At 35.4% G+C, this 23,289-nt stretch overlaps 1 protein-coding gene across 1 annotated transcript in view; it reads left to right on the plus strand.

Moving 5' to 3' along the window:
- The window catches only part of CFAP47 (cilia and flagella associated protein 47), a 271,684-nt gene that overhangs the window by 156,464 nt on the left and 91,931 nt on the right, over positions 1-23,289 (plus strand). The window contains exon 53 of the mRNA XM_029964748.1: positions 10,959-11,056. Coding sequence (XP_029820608.1) covers positions 10,959-11,056 — 98 coding nt within the window. The remainder of the gene's footprint in view (positions 1-10,958; positions 11,057-23,289) is intronic.

Below are 23,289 nucleotides of genomic sequence, written 5' to 3' on the forward strand. Positions count from 1 at the left end.
TATTACCAATTAGATTTTCTCTCTTTGGAGCAATATAAGTATCAAATGTATAAATTTATAATCGATTTTATTTGTTTTCTTTTCATTCTGACGTGGAAGAGGAAACCACTTCAGTGCTGTTTTAAGGAATTTCATGACTGGAAGTCCTCTGGATGTAACTTATTGTACTGTGCCAAGGGTATATCAACCACGACTGTGCATACACAACTTCTGAGCTGGCTCTTGCCTTTTCAGACATGTCAAAACGTCTGTGTCACACAGCTACCCAAGCTGTTCACCTGGCAAGTGATTTCCTAGCATAACTCACAGTTTATACCCTCTTAAAATGTGCAATAGAAATAAAGGCAGATACGGCAAATGGAGAAAAAACAGTAGTTCTTTAGGAAAAAACCTTTGAAGAATTTGAGTAATTTTAAAAGTTATGTGAAGTAAGAGGAAGCAGGGAAGGTTAGTACATAACTTGTTTGTGTTTGTTGGTTTAGCACAGTCCTAGCTCTGTGTTTGTTAACAAAGTGCCAAGAATTTAATTTTGTGTGAGCTGCAGATTAAGGCTGTGAATGAGGGGGGTTTGAGGCATTTTGTGGAACGTGAGAGTGTCAGGTATAACCTGGTAGATATAACTTATTTCCTAGAGGATTTTTACAACCATTCCTCTAGGATATTCTTCGAAGTTATTTACTAATGAAGATGGCATGACCTAGGTAATCTGTCCTGGTTCTTCCCTACCCTTGCCATTGTCAAATTTCACTGATACTTTTTGCATGTTCTGAAGTCCACCATTTGTTGTTCTTTCCATCAGAGACAGAGAGGTTACTTGCAGTACAAATCTTGGTGTGTGTGAAGCTTGTAAGCATTGTGTTTCCTTAAAATCTTCCTGAAGGAAAAGAAAATTATTTATTTAGCAAGAGTTGTTTTCTGAACTTCAAATTCATACCGGTCGTACTAGTTTTTCTGAGTTTTCATAAATCTTTTCATAATTGCATAACAATCAGCTATTTTGTGGTTTGGGGGTTTTCTTATTATTATTTTATTTTTTTATTCCTTGAATTGTTCTTGTCTCTCTGCCCTTTGGAATTATGTCTTTATTCTACTCTTAGACTGGATTATCCTAAGTATTTCCTCCACTTAACCTCAGCTTCTTTCTTTGCCAGGTCTCTGAACTAAGGTAATTATAATAATCACATAACAGTCTTAAAGGAAATGTAATTTATCTTCCCATTAGAAGTTAAACAGTATTTTAAAAGTGTGTTAGTATTCTAAACAATCACTTCATTATATAATCTCTAATTATATTGAATTTATTCATATGAGTGAAAAGTTCTAGTTCTTCTTCCTTGCTATTCAGACTTCTAAAACCATAATGCAGTAACTGAAAAAATATCATCTTCCCATAGATTAGCACAAAGATTCCTATGATGACAGTCTGATTTTGAGCTAACCAACTGAGACATGACAATCATCTAAATGAAGAATAATAGAGCCAGCAGTTAAAAAATGAGATAGTACCTTAAAGGCAGAGTTTTGAGAAAGCCATGTGACACAATATATGTGATGTGCAGGTCGCTCCCAAACATACAGACCATCGTACTTGAAGCCTACCAAGTTTATTTTCCATGGTCTATTGATGACAGATTGCTTATGTAGTAGATTGGTTCATCTCCTAAATGACCCTGTCATCCCACCTCTTCAGTGAGTGTTCAGTGGCTAATCCTGAAAGTTTGAGGTTCTTTTCAGTGTGTGGCTTCATGCTCTTACTGAAGAAGACACAGAAAGACATTTAGTTGCTGTGTTAGACCTATGTTGGTAAGGTTTGTGACAGTCTTTTGAACTTTTTCCTCCAGAATTTATTCCTCCAGCTATTAGTAAAGCAGAATATTCCCTTCCCTACCTTCCCTACCCTGTCCCATCCCCCTGCCAAGAAAAACCCAAAATGGTGAGATTTTGACTCTTATGTTGCTAAATACGCTGAATTTCTGTTCAGCATTTGGAATTTCCTTAAGCTTTGCATACTTTATGTTCACATATGTCATGCTGCCTGCAAAGCTAAAAGAGGTGAGGGGAGACAGATTCTAATGCCAAATCTATTACCTGTGTAATTGTTGATTTTTTTTTTTATTTCGTGTTTCAGATCTGTATTTACTAATGTCATGAGCACTTGGTATCTGCATGGCATACTGTCATATGCTCTGAGTTTATTCTCCATGCCACTATTCCATGATTTCATCAGAAAGAGTTTAAGATGTGAATAAGATGAGACCCTGAGTTGTGTCCCAGTGTGTACCAGCAGATAGATCTGTGTGTCACCAGTAGACAGCTGATAGCGGGCTAGGCTACATTTCATGAAAAGTACATTCCCTGGATAAGTGTAGAACATAACCCAAATGGAGAGTGAAAAAAGCCCCTGTAGAAGGGGAATAGCCAATTTTTGCCATGTTTACATTTTATTCATCAGACTGCAAGGAATAAGAGAGGGCTGTGACATGATCATATTAAGGTCTTGAGATTTTATGAAGGACATCAAGAATATTCTGAGGTGAAGGGATCTTTTCTATCTTCCAAATCTCATGGACACAGCAAATCTGCTGGATGATTTTTTTGAAGCTGTTACCTGGGAGATGGAGATGAGAAAGTGTCTATGGAGTAAAGGTGTCTGACTGAAAAATGGTGTTAGAACATCATGCTGTGGTGATATTAATAGTATGGAAGAGTGAGCTTCAAAAATGGAAGATGGCTACAGCATTAGTCATCCATTTCCTTGAAATAAGCTGTCTGGGGTGTTAAAATTCTCTCTTCTCCTTACAGTTTTGAAGAAAGTTTAGGGAAAGGGAATATCTTTCATGGGCTAGTGGTATCTGAGTTTCCACTGTTAGGTGGTGATCTTCATTTGAAAAGATGGCTTTGAAGGCAGAAGAAAAAAAAGAGAAGTTCTGGATTTCTGTCTTATGAAAGGTCAGACACTTTTTCAGAGCTCTGTGTGCTACTGAACATTGTAGTAGGTAATTCCAGGGGCCTAAATGTGGTTTTCATTTTGCATTTTAGAAAATTGTTCGAATTTCAGTTTCCAAATTTTCCCGAGTGGAAAAGGCTGTGGAGATACAGTCATTGTCAAGTTTAGGACAAGTCCTGAAGAAAAGGAACTTTAATTCATCTTGCAGACTTCCCTTTTGTAGAGCACACTTCTTCCCCAGGCTTGCCTGTAGGTACTATATTAACTTGAAAATTTTGAATTAAATCAATATTAGGTACATATTTACACATGAAAGCATTATCATTTCATTTTAAATTGCAGCATTTTGAAGGGCATCACTTTCATACCTCAGTTCAAATTTATATATACCAAGTAATGCAATCTTCAATGTCACTTTAAGTACTGTCCCTCTGCATGACTTAGGTTTGATACAAAATGTAAGGCACACTGAATTTATGAAAGGTGCTCTAGGGGAATTGTAACATCATATCCTTTAAGAACAAGATTAAAGACTGAGGAATATTAGAATATTTTTTTAAGCAACGTTATGTGGAATACGTTAAATAAATATTCATTGAAATGTTGGGGTTCCTCAGGTATGTTCATGTACATAAAATGGCAGCTGAGAGCAAGTTTATCCTGCCATGTTATGCAAAAGCATTTTTAGAAGCTGAACATATTGATTACCTTTATTGAAAAAGTATAACCCTTATGTGGAGAAGGGTTATAAGGTAGCCACCTAAAGGTAACAACTCCGGATTAATAACTTCCTCAGAAAAAGAAAGTGTAGAAGCATTGCCTTTCCAAGGACAAGCTATTCCTCACTGAGTAAAAATGAATATAAATGTCTGCCTTTTTGCATCCTTTTGAGCTTTTAATGTAATAGGGTTGCAACATTTTCTTAATGTGTTAGTGTTTTACAGCTTTCCACAAAAATCAGACGCAGATAAAGTGGAGAGAGCTATCTAGAACCAGTTAAAACAGGATTTAACTTATAAATTGTTTTCAGTGGAGTCTACCTATACAGAAAAATTTCAATTTTTACCTAGGACATATGAACCAATTAGATTTATCTAGTGACAGTGTTAAAAGAAGTATCCAAAACCTTATTGTAAAGGGTTCATATGTCTAGTTTTGTATCTGGAATAACCTTGGAGGTTTATGATAAGTAAACCTGAAGTAATCCACTAAAATTTTTAAAAAAATGAAATTAGAGGAAAAACCTCTTTGAATTTAGCATGGTAGAGAGACTTAAATTGTCAGGAAAAGCCTGCAAAAGAAATGTCAGGTCTTTTTAGTGTAGTTCTTAGATGGCTAAAACCGGTCAAATTTGAAAAATGAGGAACATAAATAATCTGCTTAATAACTAGTCTGTTTCACATAATTTATATAAAATTATTTATTCTGAATCAAAAAGGAAAAACTAAATAAATATGACACACTTATCAAATGATGATTTTTCCTGAACAGCAACTCTTGTCCTTCAGAGATAACTCTATGGGGTGTTGGTTACTCGTGGACATTGTGTTTGCATGTGAGCAGAACGAAGTCTAAATTTTGATTTTTCCTGCATTAGCATGACTGAACTCTTTACATATTGAAAGCTATTACATGTTTATATAGTGTAGGGAGCTAGACAAAATGTCTTTTTTAATTTATATTTTACCTTCTGTAAAGTAAAGCAATATATCTATAAGAACAGCATTAAGGGTGCCCACTCAACAAGCATGTGGATAACTACCAGCATGGAAAGTTTTTTATGAGAATCAACAAATCATACTGTGTTATTTCTTTGCCTGTTATTGTTAAAAACTTAAAGACATATCTAAGAGTTATTTATTTATAACTGGAATTGAATCTACTTTTTTCATTTTGTATTGCTTTATTAAATCTGCAAATATTGGGTAAAAATATTGTAGAAAGAACTGACAATAAATTTGAAAATATAACTTAAATTCAGCTTTTTTCTTTAAATAATCATAATTCTGATGCCAATATGAGAAATCAGAAAAAACAGGATTTACTGATTAGGATCTATCCTAATCAGTAAAATTAGGATAAAGTCTTTAAAATAAATTGGTATTATTTAGCACTACAATTCCAGTTTCCCCATTGTGCCCATAACCACACACCCTGGACACCTCCAAGCCCCCCGAAAAAACACCCTAGAATTCTACAATTTTCAGGAGATCCTGCCAAATCTTCCTCCTTCATCAGTGATGTGTCATTCAGCTGAATGATAGGCAGCTCTGTCCCAATCAGGAGAGAAGAATGTTTTCTATTTATAACTGCTGATGCTTGACAGCACATTTAATGGCTGGTGTAGCAGACACAGGATGAAAAGTAATTTTAAGGAAAGGACAAGGAAAGGGGACAGAGAGATCAGAAATTTCAGCTTGTGGCTGATATGGCTGTAAGCATCTTGTGAGTAGAGGGAAGGGGATTTTGCAACTGATAACTCTTCTGGACATGATACATAGTACTAGATTAAAAGTGTATGGCTTACAAGACTGATTTGTTAAGCAGGATTTTAAAATTGCACAATAAAATGAAGAGATGAAGCCCAGGAGAAACAGTTTATTTGCATCCCTGAAGAGAAATAGGACAAGACACCAAACTGATTGGATTACAAAAAGATGTTCTCTGGAAGAAAAGCTGATGATTTTGGCATTTCATATAAGTTGGAATGAGGTTTGGAAGGAAAGTTTGAAATTTTAACCTGAAATGTTTTTTGAGAGTTCAAGTTCAATTTTCATGTAAATTATAGTTTAGTTGTCCTGTGTTTTAAATACAGAACTGTCTATTCCCAAATGTAATTACTGTAGATAAATATTAGTTAAAGAAATAGATAAACATTAGTTAAAGAAATTGACTTGTTATTGAATATTGGATACAGAAATGTATCTCATTTTTGATTTTGTCATTCCCCCTAGTTCAGGGTAACTGCATGAATTAGGAAGTACACAGTTTTCTACGCTTCCAGTGACTTCATATTTAAAACAAAAAATTACAAAATAATCAGGGAAATTTCTAAAAACTGAAAATAAGTAAGCTTTTTTATAGTGGTCCTGTTTGAATGTGCAGCAGCTAAGATGTGGAAGATACTGGTTTACCCTAACCATCATTGACGGATGCTTGACCCTAACTAGTCAGGGCGAAATCCCACTGACCAAAGGAGAGACTAGAAGAGAAGATAGTGAAGATTAAATATTGAAGTAGATGCATTCTTATGTTTAGAAGATTTTTGCTTGCTCCTTTTTAGTGGAGATTTCTGTCTGAAGTATTGACTCCAATTTGTTTTGTTTGTTTTATGAGATCTGACAAGATCATGACCTGATGGTTGCATAAAGCAGGCTAAGGATTTTTATTTGTCATTGAAGCCCCAAAGTGAGAAGATAAGAGATACAGGCTTGAAGTCAAGTGGAGTTTATCTCATAAGACATCAAAGTACGGTGCTCAGGCCCTAAAAAAAGACTTCAAGAGCATTAAAAATGTCAATGGAAGTTTACAAAAGTAGAGGGGGAAAAAAAGAGTGCCAACTTTTTTTTCTGCCTGTTTCTTAAGCGCGTGCAGAAAACAGAAATAGATATAACCTCGTTCTGTGAGTAGAGAATGAGCCATCTCTGTGTTTCAGCGTGAGTGTATTGAGTTTACCTCCATTGCCTGTGTTTTTTCAGCCTTGTTTCCCCAGCATCTGCCATCTGGTAAAATAAAACTCTATGAAAAACCCTAACAAAAAACAGTGAAGGAAATCCCCAAACTCGTGACATTCTGCTCTATACATTAGCAAATGAATTTCTAATACTAGACCTGTTTTCAGCCATGAAAGTTATTCTTCAGGTTTGAAACAGGAACACTGAGATATAACTAAAGGAAATGTCAAAAGCATTTGTTGCTAGTTTAATCTGCTTAAGTTCTTTTTTGTTTGTTTGTTTGTTTTCAGGGAGCTAAAGCTTCAGTAGGTTTTTATAACTTTGGAAGTGACTTCTGAATATTCTTGAGAGTAAGAACTAGCTTCTGTCTTGTAGGTTGCCTTAGGAAGAGAATAAATTCAGCGTAAAATAGGGATATAATTACTTGAAAATGAGAATACTTGCAGTAAATTGGCTTTGAGCTGGCCCATTCAAATGCATTATGTGGATAAAGACACAAGGTGGGACTCATCTATAAAATCTATTTGGTATCTAAGTGAGTAAAAAGCCCTCAGTTTTATGTTCTTAACAGTGCAAGTGGGCAGCAAAGCAACCATTCCAGATATGTTTTCACTGAGTAAAAGTTGACAGAACATCAAAGTTTGTACAACTTCAAGTCTTAATACTAAACAATATTTTCAGAAATGTTTGGTGAAGAGTTCAGCTGGAAAAATAAAAAAGATGCTCCTTCAACAGAGAATTGTCAAGTTTGTGTCATGTGTTAAGGAAAGTGTTTTCATTGAAGTATTTTACAGTTTTTAGGTAAATGCCTGTTGAAGGTGTTATGCCAATAATATTGTGATCTAAAATGTAATACATGTAATATTGAAAAATGAGTACAAGGTATTCCCTCCCAAACATGATAGGTGTTTTACAGAAGGGTAATCTGTGAGCACTGTAGTTTATGTCTCCAGAAGAGAGATGAATCTAAACATTTAAATGCATATAAAGTACAAAAAAGGAAATTAAGGGTTTCTAACATAAAACGGTTTTTATAATTGAAGTAAAAACTAAAAAGAATGCAAGTTGGCCTGAAAACTTTGGTTTTGAGAGATGTCAGGAGTTCAAGTATTTTTAAGCAAATTGAACAGAATAAATGAATTTATATATCAAAGGAAGAAGAGAAAAGGCAAGTAGATTATAAATTTTATATTACTGCAATTATGAATCACAGAAATTTGATTCAGGAAAGTTATGAGTACAGAGGAGAAATCTGTGGTCAGAGAGAATAAAGCAGACTCTAAGTCTATATGGAAAAATATCTTAGTTGCAGTATAGATGTATTAACTGCTGGAAGGCAATATTGTGATGACAAGTAATGATGCAGTTCCACAAAACTTGTGGTTGTGCATTAGGGAAAAATGAAAGTACCTCCTGGAACACTGGAGATACACTTCCAGTTGGTCAATTATTTAGAGGCAGAATGTGATACTTAAAATATCTGTCCTAGAGAGGAGAAACAGTACTTAAGGACTTTTCATACCTAAACCAACCCTTTTCATTCCATTCCATTCTTTCTCTCTCTTCATGGTGAGAACTAGCAATTTCTTTCCGTTCTTTGGTTACTGTATTTTAATCCCATCTTCTAATGTTCCCTCCTCTGCATCTTGGTTTCCTTAGAAGCTTTCAGAAAGGGATCTTAGACATAGATTTATGGATAATCAGGGTACTATGTGAACCACATCTGCCTTATCACAGCTGCTGACTTTGACAAAGAATTCAGATAGTTTTGTGTGTCCCGGCTTCTCTCCCTTATTGTGATGCTTAATAATTTTCTTTGGACTATATAAACAAACTCACATCTGTAATTTCTTGGTTTATGCCAGAGACCTGTCTGAAAATTAGGAGCATATTCTCTGCCTTTTCATTTCTTTGTACCCGAAGTTGACTTACACAAAGAGTCACATGCTGGTTTGCACCACCACACTTTAATACATGAGGTTCTTTTGAATTCACAGACTTGTAGAATCATAGAGTGGTTTGGGTTGGAAGGGACCTTAGAGATCATCTTGTTCCAATGCCTCTGCCATGGACAGGGACACCTTCCACTAGACCAGAACCATTGGGCAGACACTCTCCTGCCAAGGTGATTTGTTATTTTCCTTTTTATCAGACTCCAAAACCTTTTCTGCCGAAACCTTAATGTGGGAGAGTTCCTCTGACCATTCCCTTCAAAACAAGATCCAGAGTGGGTTTAGGAAATCTCTGAACTCCACTGTAACAAACTCTACTGCAGAGAATTAATTTAGATTTTCTGCTGCAACCTTATCTTACTTGAGCATTCCTCTTCCACTCTGATCATCTATTAGCTCTTCTGAGTTTGGCAGGCTACCAACTTCAGATGTGTTTGAAAAGATTTTGCTTGTACTTTTTTAAATCTTTAGCTAGTTGTCACTCAAGAGGGTGAGGGGTTTTTTTTTGGGGGGAGGGGATTTTTTGGTTGGTTTTTTGTTTGTTTTTGTCTTGTTTTGGCTTTGTTTTTGTCTTGTTTTGGCTTTGTTTTTCTTTTTTGTTTTTCTTTTTTTTTGGTGTTCTTGAACGTTTGAGGACAGGGTGGCAGCCTTGTCAATTTTCTGTTCAAATGGCAGTTTATGCTCTTTTCTGCTTTCCTTAACTGTACAGAACATTAATTCGAGAATGTGTTGCTATAAATGCCTTTATTCTGCAGTTTAATCACATATCCTGGGTAAATGGAACTTTACTGTTGGTGTTTCCTTTGTTGTTTCATACCTGAATTTTATAGCTTTTCCTACAGTTTGACTGCTCTTGAAGGATGTGTTGACCCTTTGATTTTCTTTTGGTCTTTACTTAAGAACTTTTATTTCAGCTTCCAAGTAGTATGTTCTGTTTTGGTGTAAGGTGATGCTCCCTTCTTGCAGAAGTCTCTCTTCTGTATACTATTTTTTTATGTTTTGTAATTGATTAAACTCAGGGACATGTACATGCCAGAATCCTTTAATAGACACTCAGAAGATGTCTTTGCCTCAATGATGTTAATTTTTATAGATTGTAAGGTACTGAGAATATTCTAGACAGTGGAAGGCTGGTATTCTGCTGATATTAAAAAACAGTAAATTTTATGCATATCAAATTAGTCTGAACAAAATGGGTAAGTTAATACAAGATGTATTCAGTGAAAATTTTAAGGAAGTAGTACAATTAAAGCCAGTCAGACACAGTTTTATTGGAAATATGGTTTAGAAATAGTCATATATACAGAATGAGGTACTGCAGCAAGGAAAGCAGTGACTCTGAGAAGAACTGGGGTCACAGCAGGAGAGGAAACCAGTAGGAGCTCCCAAGACTAATGCTGTGGTAAAACAGGAGTGCTAATGCAGCTCTCCAGTGTATAATTCAGGGAAGCATGAGTAGGAGGATTAAGGCTAATTTCATCTCATACAATATACTGACAAACAGGAACAGTGCAAGTAATTCTTGGGTATGCATTATTAAAAGGTGCTGAACAGCCGTTTATACTTGCAAAAAACTTACCACATGAAGTATTCGTGTTGTGAAGATCAGGCCATATAATGAGAGACTTTGGACTCAGTCTCTTTCACCTCTCTGAACAAGATTGAAGGGATAATTTTATTAATACTCACAACTATGTTCTAAATATAGGAAAATGCTAGATGCTTAATGCCGGATCTCTTTAATCAGAAAAAAATAATTAAAAAATTGTTTGACTGGACATTGAAGCAAATCTAATGGAAATCAGAAATTAGACTTATATTTAAATGTCTTCCAATGCTAGTAATTAGCCACCAGAACAAACTACTAGTGGATATCTTCAAATCAAGACCCAAAGTCTATCTGGAAGATATGTTTTAGCTTGACTGCAATTGCACAGCAACAGTCCTGTGTAACTGAACAGAACTTAATTTCTCTGATATACCAAAGCTTATATTAGAGGAACTAATTTTGATTCAATTTTGCCAGATATATTGTAAAATGATAAAAGTACTGTCAATCTGATATGAAATGTTAGTTGCAAATCAGTAATATTCAAAATTCAGAAAAAAATGTGATTGTCCAGGAAATTAATTTGCTAAAGTAAAGTGCTATTTCCAGTCCATTGTGTACATATTGATTTTGTTACTATTTTGAATCCAGACAAGAAGGGATTAGGTAGTGCAGTTTGTTGATAGTGATTAAATCAGTTCATGATTTGCTTTGTCTCAGTATGAACAGTGACTGGCATTTCTGCTAAAGGTCCAAATTTCTCATTGATTTGAAGGCTACTAGGATTGATCACCTCATAGGATAATTTATAAGGCATTTTGTTCTTTTTAACATAGGAGAATGTTCTTCAAATTGCAAAGTGTGGTTCTCCCTAAAGATTAACAGCACACCTGCAGCACCGGAAAAAACGATAGATGTGAGATGCAGAGCTCTGGTAAGGTTACTCTAAACATTTAATTTTCTTTTTCTACTGCATAAGAGAAAAAATGTAATTTTTATTGTTGTTCTGGCTGCTATCACAGAGGATTAATCAATTTTACTGAGTGACCACACACAATAACTTTTTGAGTAATAAAGCTCAACACTTACTAAGACCTCATTTAAGCTCAGTGATATGAACTAAAATGAATGCTTGAATTGAAGTGTCTTCTTTATCCTGCTTGAATAATTACACCTTTATTCTGCTGACGTCTGCTTCTAATTTTGGATATCAAATAAGGCTGAATTCTATAAAAACTTCAGTTTCTATACAGTCCATAATAGAATTAGACTCTTTTGGTACCACCATCCTTATGTATGCCAAATTATTATTGTCACTTAAATTTCATTAATAATTGGGATGCATTTAATCATGTTTGTATTACTAGATGAATACATACTTTCAATCTCAAAAATAATTTAATTATGTTAGTCATTTTGGAAGAACAATTACATCATAATGAGTAAGTTGTATGTTTTAAGTCCCTTAAGTATTTAAAGGTAAAATAATTGTTTAGTATGTTTGCTTAATTAATACTTTTTCTGTTTTTCACAGATTTGTATTTTTATTTATCTTTGAATTATACTTTGTAAAGTTTTTATTTTCAGAACTAATATTGTTCTTATTTTCTGTAAATGCATATTTCCTTTATCATATGGACATCCTGCTTTCTGCATGAATTCTAAGCAGCTAAGAAATGCTACCTTTAATAATGGATGGTGGTAACAGGTTCTACGAATAGAAATGTCTGGAATGGTATTTTTCTGCAGGAATATTTTTGAAAATTAAAATATGTGATGCAAGTACTAGGAGAACACCTCTTCCAGTCACAGATGCTGGGAGGGGAGAAGAGTCTCCTAAGTTGACTTTACATGTGTTTATAAGGGGGAAAAAAATCCAAACCAGTAAGCATTTCTGAAAATATTTGAGTATCATGTTCACGTGTCACTTCTAGTTTGCTCTTCTTTCCTTCAGGTATGGTATTCTGACTGTAGGGGTGAGAAACAGATAATGATGTTTTCAAAGTCTTAGTGTTGGGTGAGCGTGTTGGGAGGTGTCTGATGCCAGTAAGAAGCATAAAAGCTAGACTAAAATTGTGATTTGAGACCTTGAACAGAATAGCGTAGGGTTTTATCCTACAGGATCATGATTGTCTTGTATCATTTTCTGATCTGAAAACACTGTTAAAGTGGTAAAAAGGAAAGCTTGATTTGAAGTATATTATTGACTCCTATTGTGTAACAAATTCTCAAGGTGCATTTTAACTCTTCCTATAAATTTTAATCTAATCCAGTGTGAAAACTTGCAAAAATCACCGTAAGGTTCAAAATACTTCTGCAATGTTCAGAGAAATGAAATTCTTGACCTGAATGGGGGTAATTCAGGTAATTCCTTTCTAGGAAGATGAGGAGGGTAAAGAAGTAAGTATACCTCTTCTTCAGATCTCTATAGAAAATGCCATAAATATCTTTTTTTGATGAATTTTGAAGGTGACATAAATATTTTTGACTAACAAATAATACATGTAGATACTATTATGGAATTGTGATTACTGAATTTCCTGGTTACATGTCAGGCACTTCATTTTGGAGAGGGAGAGCTTTCTGTCTCTAATGTAAGTGACTGGAATTATCCTAACTAATGTCTCACTGGAGACTCAGTGTGACACCAGGAAAAACAACCAATTCAGTCCTTGACTGCTGAAAAATGGTTTAATATGAACAGAAAGCAAATAACACCATAGGTACTGCTATTTGAATGTTCAGACCTGGTTCTTGAAGGTTAAAAATTGTATTGAAATACTGGAAGAAAATCAAAGAAATCTACTAAAAGCATGGGGGACTGGAAAAGCAGACCTTGTCATATGAATGCTAAGTAGCTCTATCAACTTAATTTGCCAAAGGAAAAATGGAGAAGAAATGTGATCATCTGCTAAAGAATATTGAAAAGATAATGAAGATGTCTCAGTTTTGCTGACCAACATGCATGAAGAGCTAGCAGCCAAAAATTTGCATCTGAGAATTATTTAATCTTGTGTGGAATGTTCTAGTAATGAGAACAGTAAAACATTGGAAGATGTTACTAGTGAAAACAGTAGACAGAGTCTTGTAAAGCTCAGGACTTGAAATTGCTTCAAAAGCTGATAAATATTTAAAAAGCATAGTCACACACCTTGTGCATCTGCTACTTCAGTGAGTCAGATTTAATGAATACATTGATCCCTTTTTGACCTTGCAGTCTTCTTCCTTCCTGGCCTTTGGAAAGAAAGGGGTTAGCAACATTTAATTTAAAATACTAATAATACTGCTTTTGGATGGTAGTTATAACTGTATCTCATCATCAAACGCAATACAAATTTATCCTCAGCTTGACAAAAGTACTGATGCTGTCTTACACAAATGATCAGACTTCTGAAACATCAGAAATTGGCTACAGCAAAGTTGGCAGGACAGAGTTTTTAAATGAACAAGGTGTAACATCTTGCTTTTTTTAAGGGTAGACGTGTGGCCACAGTGACTGCCAGTCCACAGACAGTGAGGGAGTCCCCAGGGAGGTAGGGCTGGTGGACATCCCAGGAACAGTGGGCAGCATGGGATCATCTAGACATATGTCACCTGGACACCAGGAGTGCTATAGACATTAATGAGACTTCAATGAATATATTTGCTTGCAGATTCCAGTTTTATGTTTGAGATTTAAAAGTGCTTTAGGCCAACTCAGCCTTTTGTACTTTGTAAATAAGTGTCTGTCTGAAATGCAATGCCTGTGACAGGGGAATAGCTCGTACCATTTGAAAAGGGGTGCCCAGATGTGTGTGTCAGGATTCAAGCTGAGTTTGTGACTTTGTATATGTTCTGACCCTTGTGGGTGTCCTGAGGCACTGGCCATTGGCTGATGCTGTAAAAGGAGTACGCTGTTGAAAAATGCAGAGACTTTGGAAAAAACAAGTTCGTCCACCTGGCAGCACCATGCAGTTGACTGTAGCTCAGGTCTTGGTGTCAGGACAGAGTTCCTTTTTTCTGCTTTAAGTACATAAAATCAGCTGAAAAGAAATACCCCAGTTAGGTCTGTACTGCCCCCATCCCAGACTTATATGACTTTGACAAGGCATTGTGTCACCATCCTCATTTAATTTGCTCAGAATTTTCTGTGCTTTCATCTGTCTTTCGTATAATGCTTAATTACGATTAGATTCATGATCTTGAATTGGAACAACACAGCATTTTCCAGTTACATTTACCTTTGGTTTGCACTGTTACTTGTGTGTCTTAACATCCTTAAGGTGCCAAATTTCAATATCAAAGCGTATCTGCAGATATGTATCTGAAAGACTTAGAGATAATTTGGTTTAACTCAAGTTTTTAATAAAATATTTTCATTTTTACGTTGTCAAGACCCATCTCACTACATATCATTTTTGGATGTGTTCTTTCTCTCAACCTAAAATTCAAAGTAGAGATTGCTTACTTAAATGAATCAAACCCAGTTTTATGCTGCTCAAGTCTTGTTAAAACTCTTTTGACATGTCAGATCAAAATTCATCTAAGCTTGTACTTTGCTAATAAACAAGATTATGTTTAAGCTATTTAATGGAAATAAAAATATTGCATAAGTGTGCCATGTGGAAAAAAATAATTTTAAATTCTAGTCTAATTACAGTTATTTTAATCACTGTATATCAGTAAAGGAAATATCCTTGTTTGAATAGAATTCATCTTACTAGAAGTTTAGATTCAAATCCTATTGTAGTCCTTACTCTTCAGTTGATAGTATAGGTTTCTGGGAAATAGATGAATAAACATTTCAGTAAAGAGCTCAGAATTTGATCCATAAATTGAAGGAAGTAGCTTTTTAAATTTAAAAGATAATAGATTTTTTTCCTAGTTTTTTAAAAATAGAAACTCAGTAATTCCTCTAATTTTAAACACACCAGTCTCTAAATTGAATTAGATTAAATTGCTTTGGTCCATGTGACCATTAGAATGCCTGCCACAAATTGCATGGTATGATACAATGCTTTCAAGGTCAATATAGTGTTTGAATAAGAAAAATAATGTGATCTCATTTTCTTTTTATATGTGTATTCATTTTTTTCTATGAAGAAAATTATACTAAAAAAGAAAAAATTGCCTCAAATTTACTCCTTAATAGTGCTAATACTGTTTTATGTTGTTATGTTTAGAGGTTTTGGGACAGAGAAGCAGTTCCACTTCTCAGCTTTTCTCTGTGACCATTAGTACTCAAGGTATCTCCTGTGTTGGATACATTCATGGTATCATTACTTTGCAGATAGGAGAATCAAATATTGATTTTAACTTTTGTTGTGGTAATTCCACATGCTTGTATTTCCAAGGGAGTGGATGATGATCTGTTCAATGTTCAGTTAAACTTCTTCAAGGTAGATTTATTTCTCATTTTTCTCCCCATGTGTTTTTTGTTTGTTTGTTTTTTGAGGTGGAGGGTGGAAGGTTGGATGTTTTCATGGTTTTTTGCCTTTTTTTTTTTTTTTCTAGCCTGGACAGACTGGTACATGATTTCTGATTTTCATTTGAAATTATTCATGTTGTAAAGCATATAGCTTGCTGATCTGGATATTTTTTCTAATCCAGGCGCTGAACACTCTGAAATACACTGCTCACCATTCCAGAAATAAGAATAACCTTACTGAAACAAAGGGAGATTATCCAACTGTGGGTTTAAGTCCTGTGTATATTAATAGAAAACAGATCAATTGGTGAAGCCTGGATAGGTTGTAAGGATGCATTCCAGCGGTGAAGGGTTCCTGCCCGCCTTGATTGTTAAAGCTTGGTAAACAGGGGAGCCCTTACAAGTGCTTAGATGATAAGCCTGTGTTTCAGAGGAGGGATATAATCAAGCATTGTTAACATAACACTGAAATAACCCAGCCAGTCCTCGCACTGCTTGTGACGAGCACCCCCAGCTTTACCTCACAACTTCATCAGTCACTGCCCAGACTCAGACTCTCTTTTTGCCAGCTATCATAATGAAAGCAACCAATCTACATTCTAAGTACATGTCTTTTGTCAGGGTCCTTTGCCTTTCGATCCACCCTGAGAACCAGTTCCAGCAGTTGGCATTGCTGGCCTATAGAGGACATTTCCCCACAGTCATTAAAAACTCCATTGACTCTGCTACGTAAGATTTCCATAGCACTGTGCTGGAATTAATTCCAGGAAAGAAATTTCAGATTTGTGAGGTGTCATTTCCTGTTCTATAATTTTAGAAAATCATTCTAAATTCTATTTTGAACTGCATGATGTAAGGGAGAGTGTTGTTGGAGACTTGTTAGCTTTGGCTCCCCTTCTACCAATGCAAATTTCAGGTTGCATTTCACCCGACCAAGACTGTCAACTCCATTAAAAGAGATCAGCTAAAAACCAGCTCAGGGAAAAAGAGAGAAAGTACCCTCTTGTGATCATTGTCTGCTCAGGAATTTATTCATTTTTTCTTTTATGAAAGCATTAACGTATTTTTATTTCATTTTGTCTTGTCTAGACCAACCTAATAAATCTCAAAGGCATGGAAAAAACCTGTAACAGTGGAGGTGATATAGGATGCAGAAGTGTACTTTCAAACGTATATTTTACTTTAAAAACAATTCTAAAGTACATTTTAATAGTTATGTGAGTTTTACTCTTAGCAACATCTAGATAGCACAAGCTGGGTGAAACTGGGTGAAGCTTTTCAAATTCATTTTGAATTCTAAGAATTGCCTGTGCAAACCTCATGAAGTTCAAAAGGCCAAGTGCAAGGTCCTGCACCTAGGTCTGGGCAATCCTAAGAACAAATACAGGCTGGGAAGGTAATGGACTGAGAGCAAACCTGAGGAGAAGGACCTGGGGGAATCGGTGGATGAGACCTGGCAATGTGCACTCACAGCCCACAAAGCCAAACGTGTCCTGGGCTGCATCACAAGCAGTGTGGGCAGCAGATCCAGAGAGAGGATTCTGCCCCTCTACTCCACTCTGGTGAGACCTCACCTGGAGTGCTGTGTCCAGCTCTGGGGCCCCCAAACTATGAAGAATGTGAACATGTTGGAGAGAGTCGAGAGGAGGCCACAAAAGTGATCAGAGAGCTGGAGCACCTTCCCTGTAAGGACAAACTGAGAGAGCTGGGGTTCCAGCAGCCTTCCAGTACTTAAAAGGAGCTACAAGAGAACTAGAGAGGGACTTAAGACAAGGGCTTGTAGTGGTTAGTCAAGGGGTAATGACTTCAAACTGAAGGAGGGTAGGCTTAGATGAGATGTAAGGAAAAAATTCTTTACCGTGAGGATATTGAGGCATTGGAACAGGTTGCCCAGAGAAGCTGTGGATGCCCCATCACTGTTTATGACCAGATTAGATGGGGTTTTGAGCAATCTGGTGTAGTGGAAGGTGTCCCTTCCCATGGCAGGTAGGTTGGAATGAGATGATCTTTAAGGTCCTATCCAACCCAAACAATTCTGTGATACTCCTTAAACTCTTCTTGTGCAGAATTGATTTTGCATTCTAATGGATTTATAAGCTGTAGATCAGAAGTAACACCCTTTCCAACTCAATGATATTTTTCTTCTCATGGGATATATTGGCTTAAGGAATAGTCCCCTCAAAATTCTTGACAGGTCTTTAGTACTTGGGAGTCATGCTTTGGGGACTGCAGAAGTAGAACCCATGATGGGAGATGTCAGTCTGTTTTAAATCCATAGTTGTTTTACACTGAGCCACAACAGTAAGACATCTCATAAATGAGACCTTAAACTTCTTCTGTTTAATTACTTGAAGGGAACCCACAAGGCCTGATGAATCTGTGTTAACCTGTCACTACATGGCAAGAACATTTTTTGGGTGTCTCTACTGACTGTTCCCACTTACTGCTCCTTTGTTTGTATTACACAGCAGTCCTGGAGTGCATGTAATCAATTTGTTTTGGATGTAATTTAACTGGAAAATATTTTTCATGTGCTCATCTAATGTTCTTCAACCACTGGTGGGTGTTTAAGTTCATGGGAGTGAAATAGAACTACTCATAAGAAAAACATTCACGGGCATTTGCACAGTGTGGATTCTGAATCCTCACTGCAACTGCTTTGCTTTACATGTCTCCTCCTTCTGTGTCTCACTACATGCTAATATGGACAGACCATAGCACCCAAATCTTTGTGACTCTTCAAGTCTTCAAAAAAAGACTGCATCATGTTTATTCTAACAGGAATTTGCATTTTGTGGTAACAATTATGTCAGTCCACAAATATAAAGTAGAGAGCTTGTTACAAATACCACTACTGTTAAAGCAGAACCAACTTAGAACCTAAATTGTCAGTGTTTCCCTTATTAATTTTTTCATTATTTGTTTAAAAGTAAAAAGCATATAATTAAGGATATTTTGTAATTATGTAACTTGGCAGTGGAAGGCAGTGACACATTGTTTTCATAGCTGTGGTGCATTAATTTTTCCTAAGTCCTAAACTGAACTGTAGTCTGAATATTGTTACATATGGCTCATACTTGGATTATGTTCTCATAAATTGAATAACCTGAAGTTATGAATCATGCCCTAAGATCAATTTTTATCATATGCTTTCATGACAATTGCTAGCATGAAAAGTATCACTGTAAAAGAACCATGGCAATATGGTTGGTGGAAGGAAAAACAAATTTGAGAAGGCAGTAATTATTAATCCCCCTAAATAGCAGTTTGGCAAATAATTCAGACCAGAACATATTTGTATAGCTCATTAAAAAAAAAAAAAAAAGCTAAATTATTAGAAATGTTAAAAAGTGAGTGAAAATTTTTGATAAATATGTAGCAGCTGCCAACCCCCTCCTCTCATCCCTACGGATGCATGAATCAATTCTGTGATATAGTGACAGGGAGCTAATGTAGATCACAAAATGACAGCTGAACTGTCACTAACTGCCATTGAACAAAAATGCGAGGTTAGGTCTAAATCAAGTAATTAGAGGGGATGTTTCAACTCAATAAGTGGTCATATCTATGAAAAATAACTGTCAAGTGAAGAAAGAGAGCAGCCTTGTAAAATAAAACTACTGTGTTACTTAGTTCATAACTGCTGTTGCTCCTCCCGTGGCTTAGGAATCAAAATAAGAGGGTTTTTTTCTCAACCATTAAATACAACAATTCCATGGAAAAAAGTTCCTTTTAAAAAAAATTTGCCCACTGATAGTATCTGAAATACAGATTGTGCAATTTAGTGGATTAGGTAATAAAGTAATATTACTGAAAGGAAAAGTTAATGTTTGAACTCTATACCGTGGATATACCTCTGTAATAATTGTCTTTCTAACCAGTGCTAGGAACTTATGCTAGATTTTTAGCTCAAGACAAAACATTGTTGTATATACACTCTGTAGGGTTGGGTTGGGGTTTTTTTGTGGTGTTCTTGTTTTTTTTTGTAAACAATAGTGAGAAGAACCTGAAAAACAACAGTGAGAATTTCTCAAAAGATGTAATTAAGTATAAATTATTAAACCATGCTTTGAGGATCTTACAAATGATGATGTGTGAATTTTTCTGTGGAAGTCTAACTTTCAAACCTGTCCTGCCATTTTTTGGAGTTGCCAAGAAAATTGGTGGTACTGCCACTGGTATTCTCTGCAGTGATTAGTGAATTAGTGAGAACTCACTGCTTTCCCTGTGTAACATGAAGAAAAAAAAGGATCCTAATTATTCATTCCACTCCTATAAATGTTGTTCACCTGTATAATAGGAAAACATGTATTTTACTTAATACTATTTTGGCAAGGATACTACACTTCTCACAAAATCTAGCAATATCCCCGCTTCTCCCAAATAGTATTGCTGTGTTCCCACAATCAGAATACTGCTTAAAAGTTCTTGAGTGAAATTCAAATACTATTTTATAGTTGCCCATCTGTAGAACGTGGGTTGAAGCAGCTGGTAGTTCTTTTCTGCTGGATTTCTATGGACTGTATGCACAGCTTCTGAAACAGCAATTGATAATTAAATGTCATCATTACAAGGAGCAATGAGTTTATTCAGGCATACAAATATTTTCATACAACATAAGAATCAGAAACTTTAAGTATATAAAAATAGTTGATTAAGATTTTGATTTTAAAACAGATGCCATCCTGAATTTTGAAAAATGTCATTAAATCAGGAATTACTTGTTTTAAGTTATACAGTTTTCTTTGATGTTTTTACTTTAGGCTAAAACCCTACCTATTTTAGATGGTTTGGCTTACTGAAAAAGGAATCCAGATCTTTCCTCCTCTATTTAAATCAGAGTATGGTATGACTGTGTAATTGTGACAATATGAACATATCTATGGTACTTCCTTAATTATCATTCTCACTAGGAAGGAGGGACCACTGTCTGTTACTCTCTGAAAACTGTTCTTCAGCCTTTTAAAAATAAATTTGCTGCTGGATTTGAATTCCTGGTATAAAGGTAGATGAAAATCATTGAAACTGAAATCTTAGAAATTGTTAGTTAGTGTTCATTATCCATTAATTAAATAACACTTCCAGTTATCACAAATTGTTCTCACGCTTGCAGGTATTTTTAGTTCTAAATGCAGAGAAAACAACCATATTTTTTAATTTTACCAAATGATAATTATTAATATCCACAACCATTGACAACATTGTAACAATTTACAATTTAAAAAATGGTTACTTTGTTTTACTTTGGTGTTTACTATGTATTTCCTAATGGGGAACTGTAGTACAGAGGCATAATTTAGGCTGAGAAATTCATGGTCCTTATCTCAGATTGCTTAGAAAAATGGACTGCAATAGTTACTTTGTCTTGCAAATATTCTAATGGATTTATTCACATTGAATGTAGAGATCAAGAAGGAAGCTGATTCTTAAGTTTTTATGTAAAATGTCTAAAAGGCTGACAGTTATTGCTTTGAGCACCCTTGCTCATTAGCAGTTGTCTGTTTCCTGGAGAAAATTCTAAGTGTATATCGCTGGTTCACTGAGTCAAGAGACTTTTTTGATCCATCCAGATATTTGAAAAGTAGCATTTGCTGTCTGGAGAGGAAATATCTAATATGTGAGCTCTAAGCAGGATCTGTAGAACAAGAGATAAGCCAGAGGGGAAGGTCTGTTTTGAACAGTGAATTATTAGTTTCTGCTTTAATAAAACGAAATGCCTGGAAGGGATTGAGTTTGGTTTCCACATAAGTGCGGAGACAACAGCTTTGTCTATTCTCTGCCAAATATTTCCTTTTTTTCCTCTCTCTCTCAAGTCCCCAAGAACCACATGAGTACCCAGAAGATGGTAATGTATCTCTGAAACATATGTTGTCCATTTGCACTTCTCTGAGTTGGAGCTTGTGCTCCTGTTGCTATTTTTAATGGCTCCCAGACCAGTGCAACTATTGCACTGGTTCTGAGCTATTCAGTGGTGGTTTTAGAAGGTCACTGGCACAGTGTTGATGTTTACACACAGCTCTAAGAATAGGCAGGGTGTTTCCATTACTGTTTCCAACCTTCAAACCTTCTCGGTTTTGACAGTCTCTAAAAATTAATGCAACAATCTGTTGTGTGGGATCCCCACACAGCAGAACGTGACTGTAGGATGAATATAACAATTCAGAAATTGATATTTTTTAAATTGAAATCTCAGGAGGATACCTTTTACTGTTTAGCAGTTAGAGGATGATGTAATGGCTCATGTCCAGATACATGGATACACCAAAAAAATATTTATTTCACGTAATTGTAATCGCAGTCCTTTCCCTCACAAGGTGATCTGCCAGGTACTCAAAACTGAACACACAGGAATGTGGAGAGATCAGTATTTAAAGAGCTTTATACTCGCTCATAAATCCATGATTCTCTAAGAAACACTTTCTTTAGCATCTTCCCTATGCAGAGGGAGAAGCTGCTTTCTGGTTGTCAGCAGAATTAGTCATACTGCATAGAGACCCAGAGAAGTGCAAGTGTGGGCCTTGCTTCAGACTGCTCTAATTTTTGCTCTTTCAGAGATTCTAGGAACAGATATTAGTCAAGAAAAAAATATATTTTGATGTTAATATTATTAATATACAATGTTTGTGATGTAGTGAGCTGGCATTACTTTTGTAGAGTAAATACTAAGGGAATGTGTAGGACAGATTGAATATACCTCTAGCATGTCACATATAGAAATCAAAATTAATAATGCAGCATTTATTGTTTTGTGTGAGATGGTAATATGTGAGCAAACTTCAAGGACTTAAAAGTTAACTTTTCTTGGAGCAACTAACAATAAAGCTGTTTTCAAAGTTTATCTGATCTTATAAGTCATAGTAAGGCATAGAACTAGATAACTCTTAGAGATTGTTCCTTTAGATTTATATATATTTCTGTTTTCAGAAAAGCTATGAACATTTAAAAAGTTCTCTTTGCATTACAATACTCTCTGGCTCCTGAGACTGCAGAGATATGCCAAAAATAAAAGTTGGATTTAAAGAAACAAATGCTAGAATTTGAGAGAGAAAGGTTTTGTCTAGAGACATTTTACCTGTCAATATGAACTTATTTGTAATTTTCTACTCTTAGAAAATTCAGGAGAAAAAGTTATTCTCAGTAGAAACCTTGACAATTTCAGTTTTGTTTAGAATTTTCTCTACCTCTATATATTTTGTAGCAGTGATAATTATGGTACAGGTCTTTTAAATTGTGAAGAAATGACTCCTTAAAATTCTACTTTTAGGCCAACAGAATGAGAAGAGTCGCAGTAGGTGCAAGATCTAAGACAGTCAAATTAATTAGCATTTTACCTCTGCTGATTGAGTAACTTGATGGTAGGTGGTGTAGCTGAGATGTAAATTACCTCATTAGTACAGTCATAAAAATTCAAAAAATGAGGTATTTTTGGAGTTAGCTACTAGTTTTAAAAAATGAAGTACTTTTAGTTAGCTCATACCAGTATGAGCTGAGAGTAGAGGCACACAGTGGAATATGTGCTTCCACATTTAGCAGCAGTCATTAAAGTTGATGGAAGTATTATAATAATTAGTTGTTTTTGGTATTCTACTGTACAACCATTAGATTCTGCTAGGTGGTTGTAAGTTTATTTTTACCAAGTATTTCTGAAAGTCTTTGAAGCACTGGAATATGGGTGGTGCTGGTCACTGCCTTTTCCTGGTCTGTTCTGACTGAGCTGATACTCAGCGTTTCACTGACATAGTATTTGTCATGTTTGTAAT

Source organism: Manacus vitellinus, unplaced genomic scaffold (genome assembly GCF_001715985.3).
Source record: "Manacus vitellinus isolate BGI_N305 unplaced genomic scaffold, ASM171598v3 scaffold_7_pilon, whole genome shotgun sequence".
NCBI lineage: Eukaryota > Metazoa > Chordata > Aves > Passeriformes > Pipridae > Manacus > Manacus vitellinus.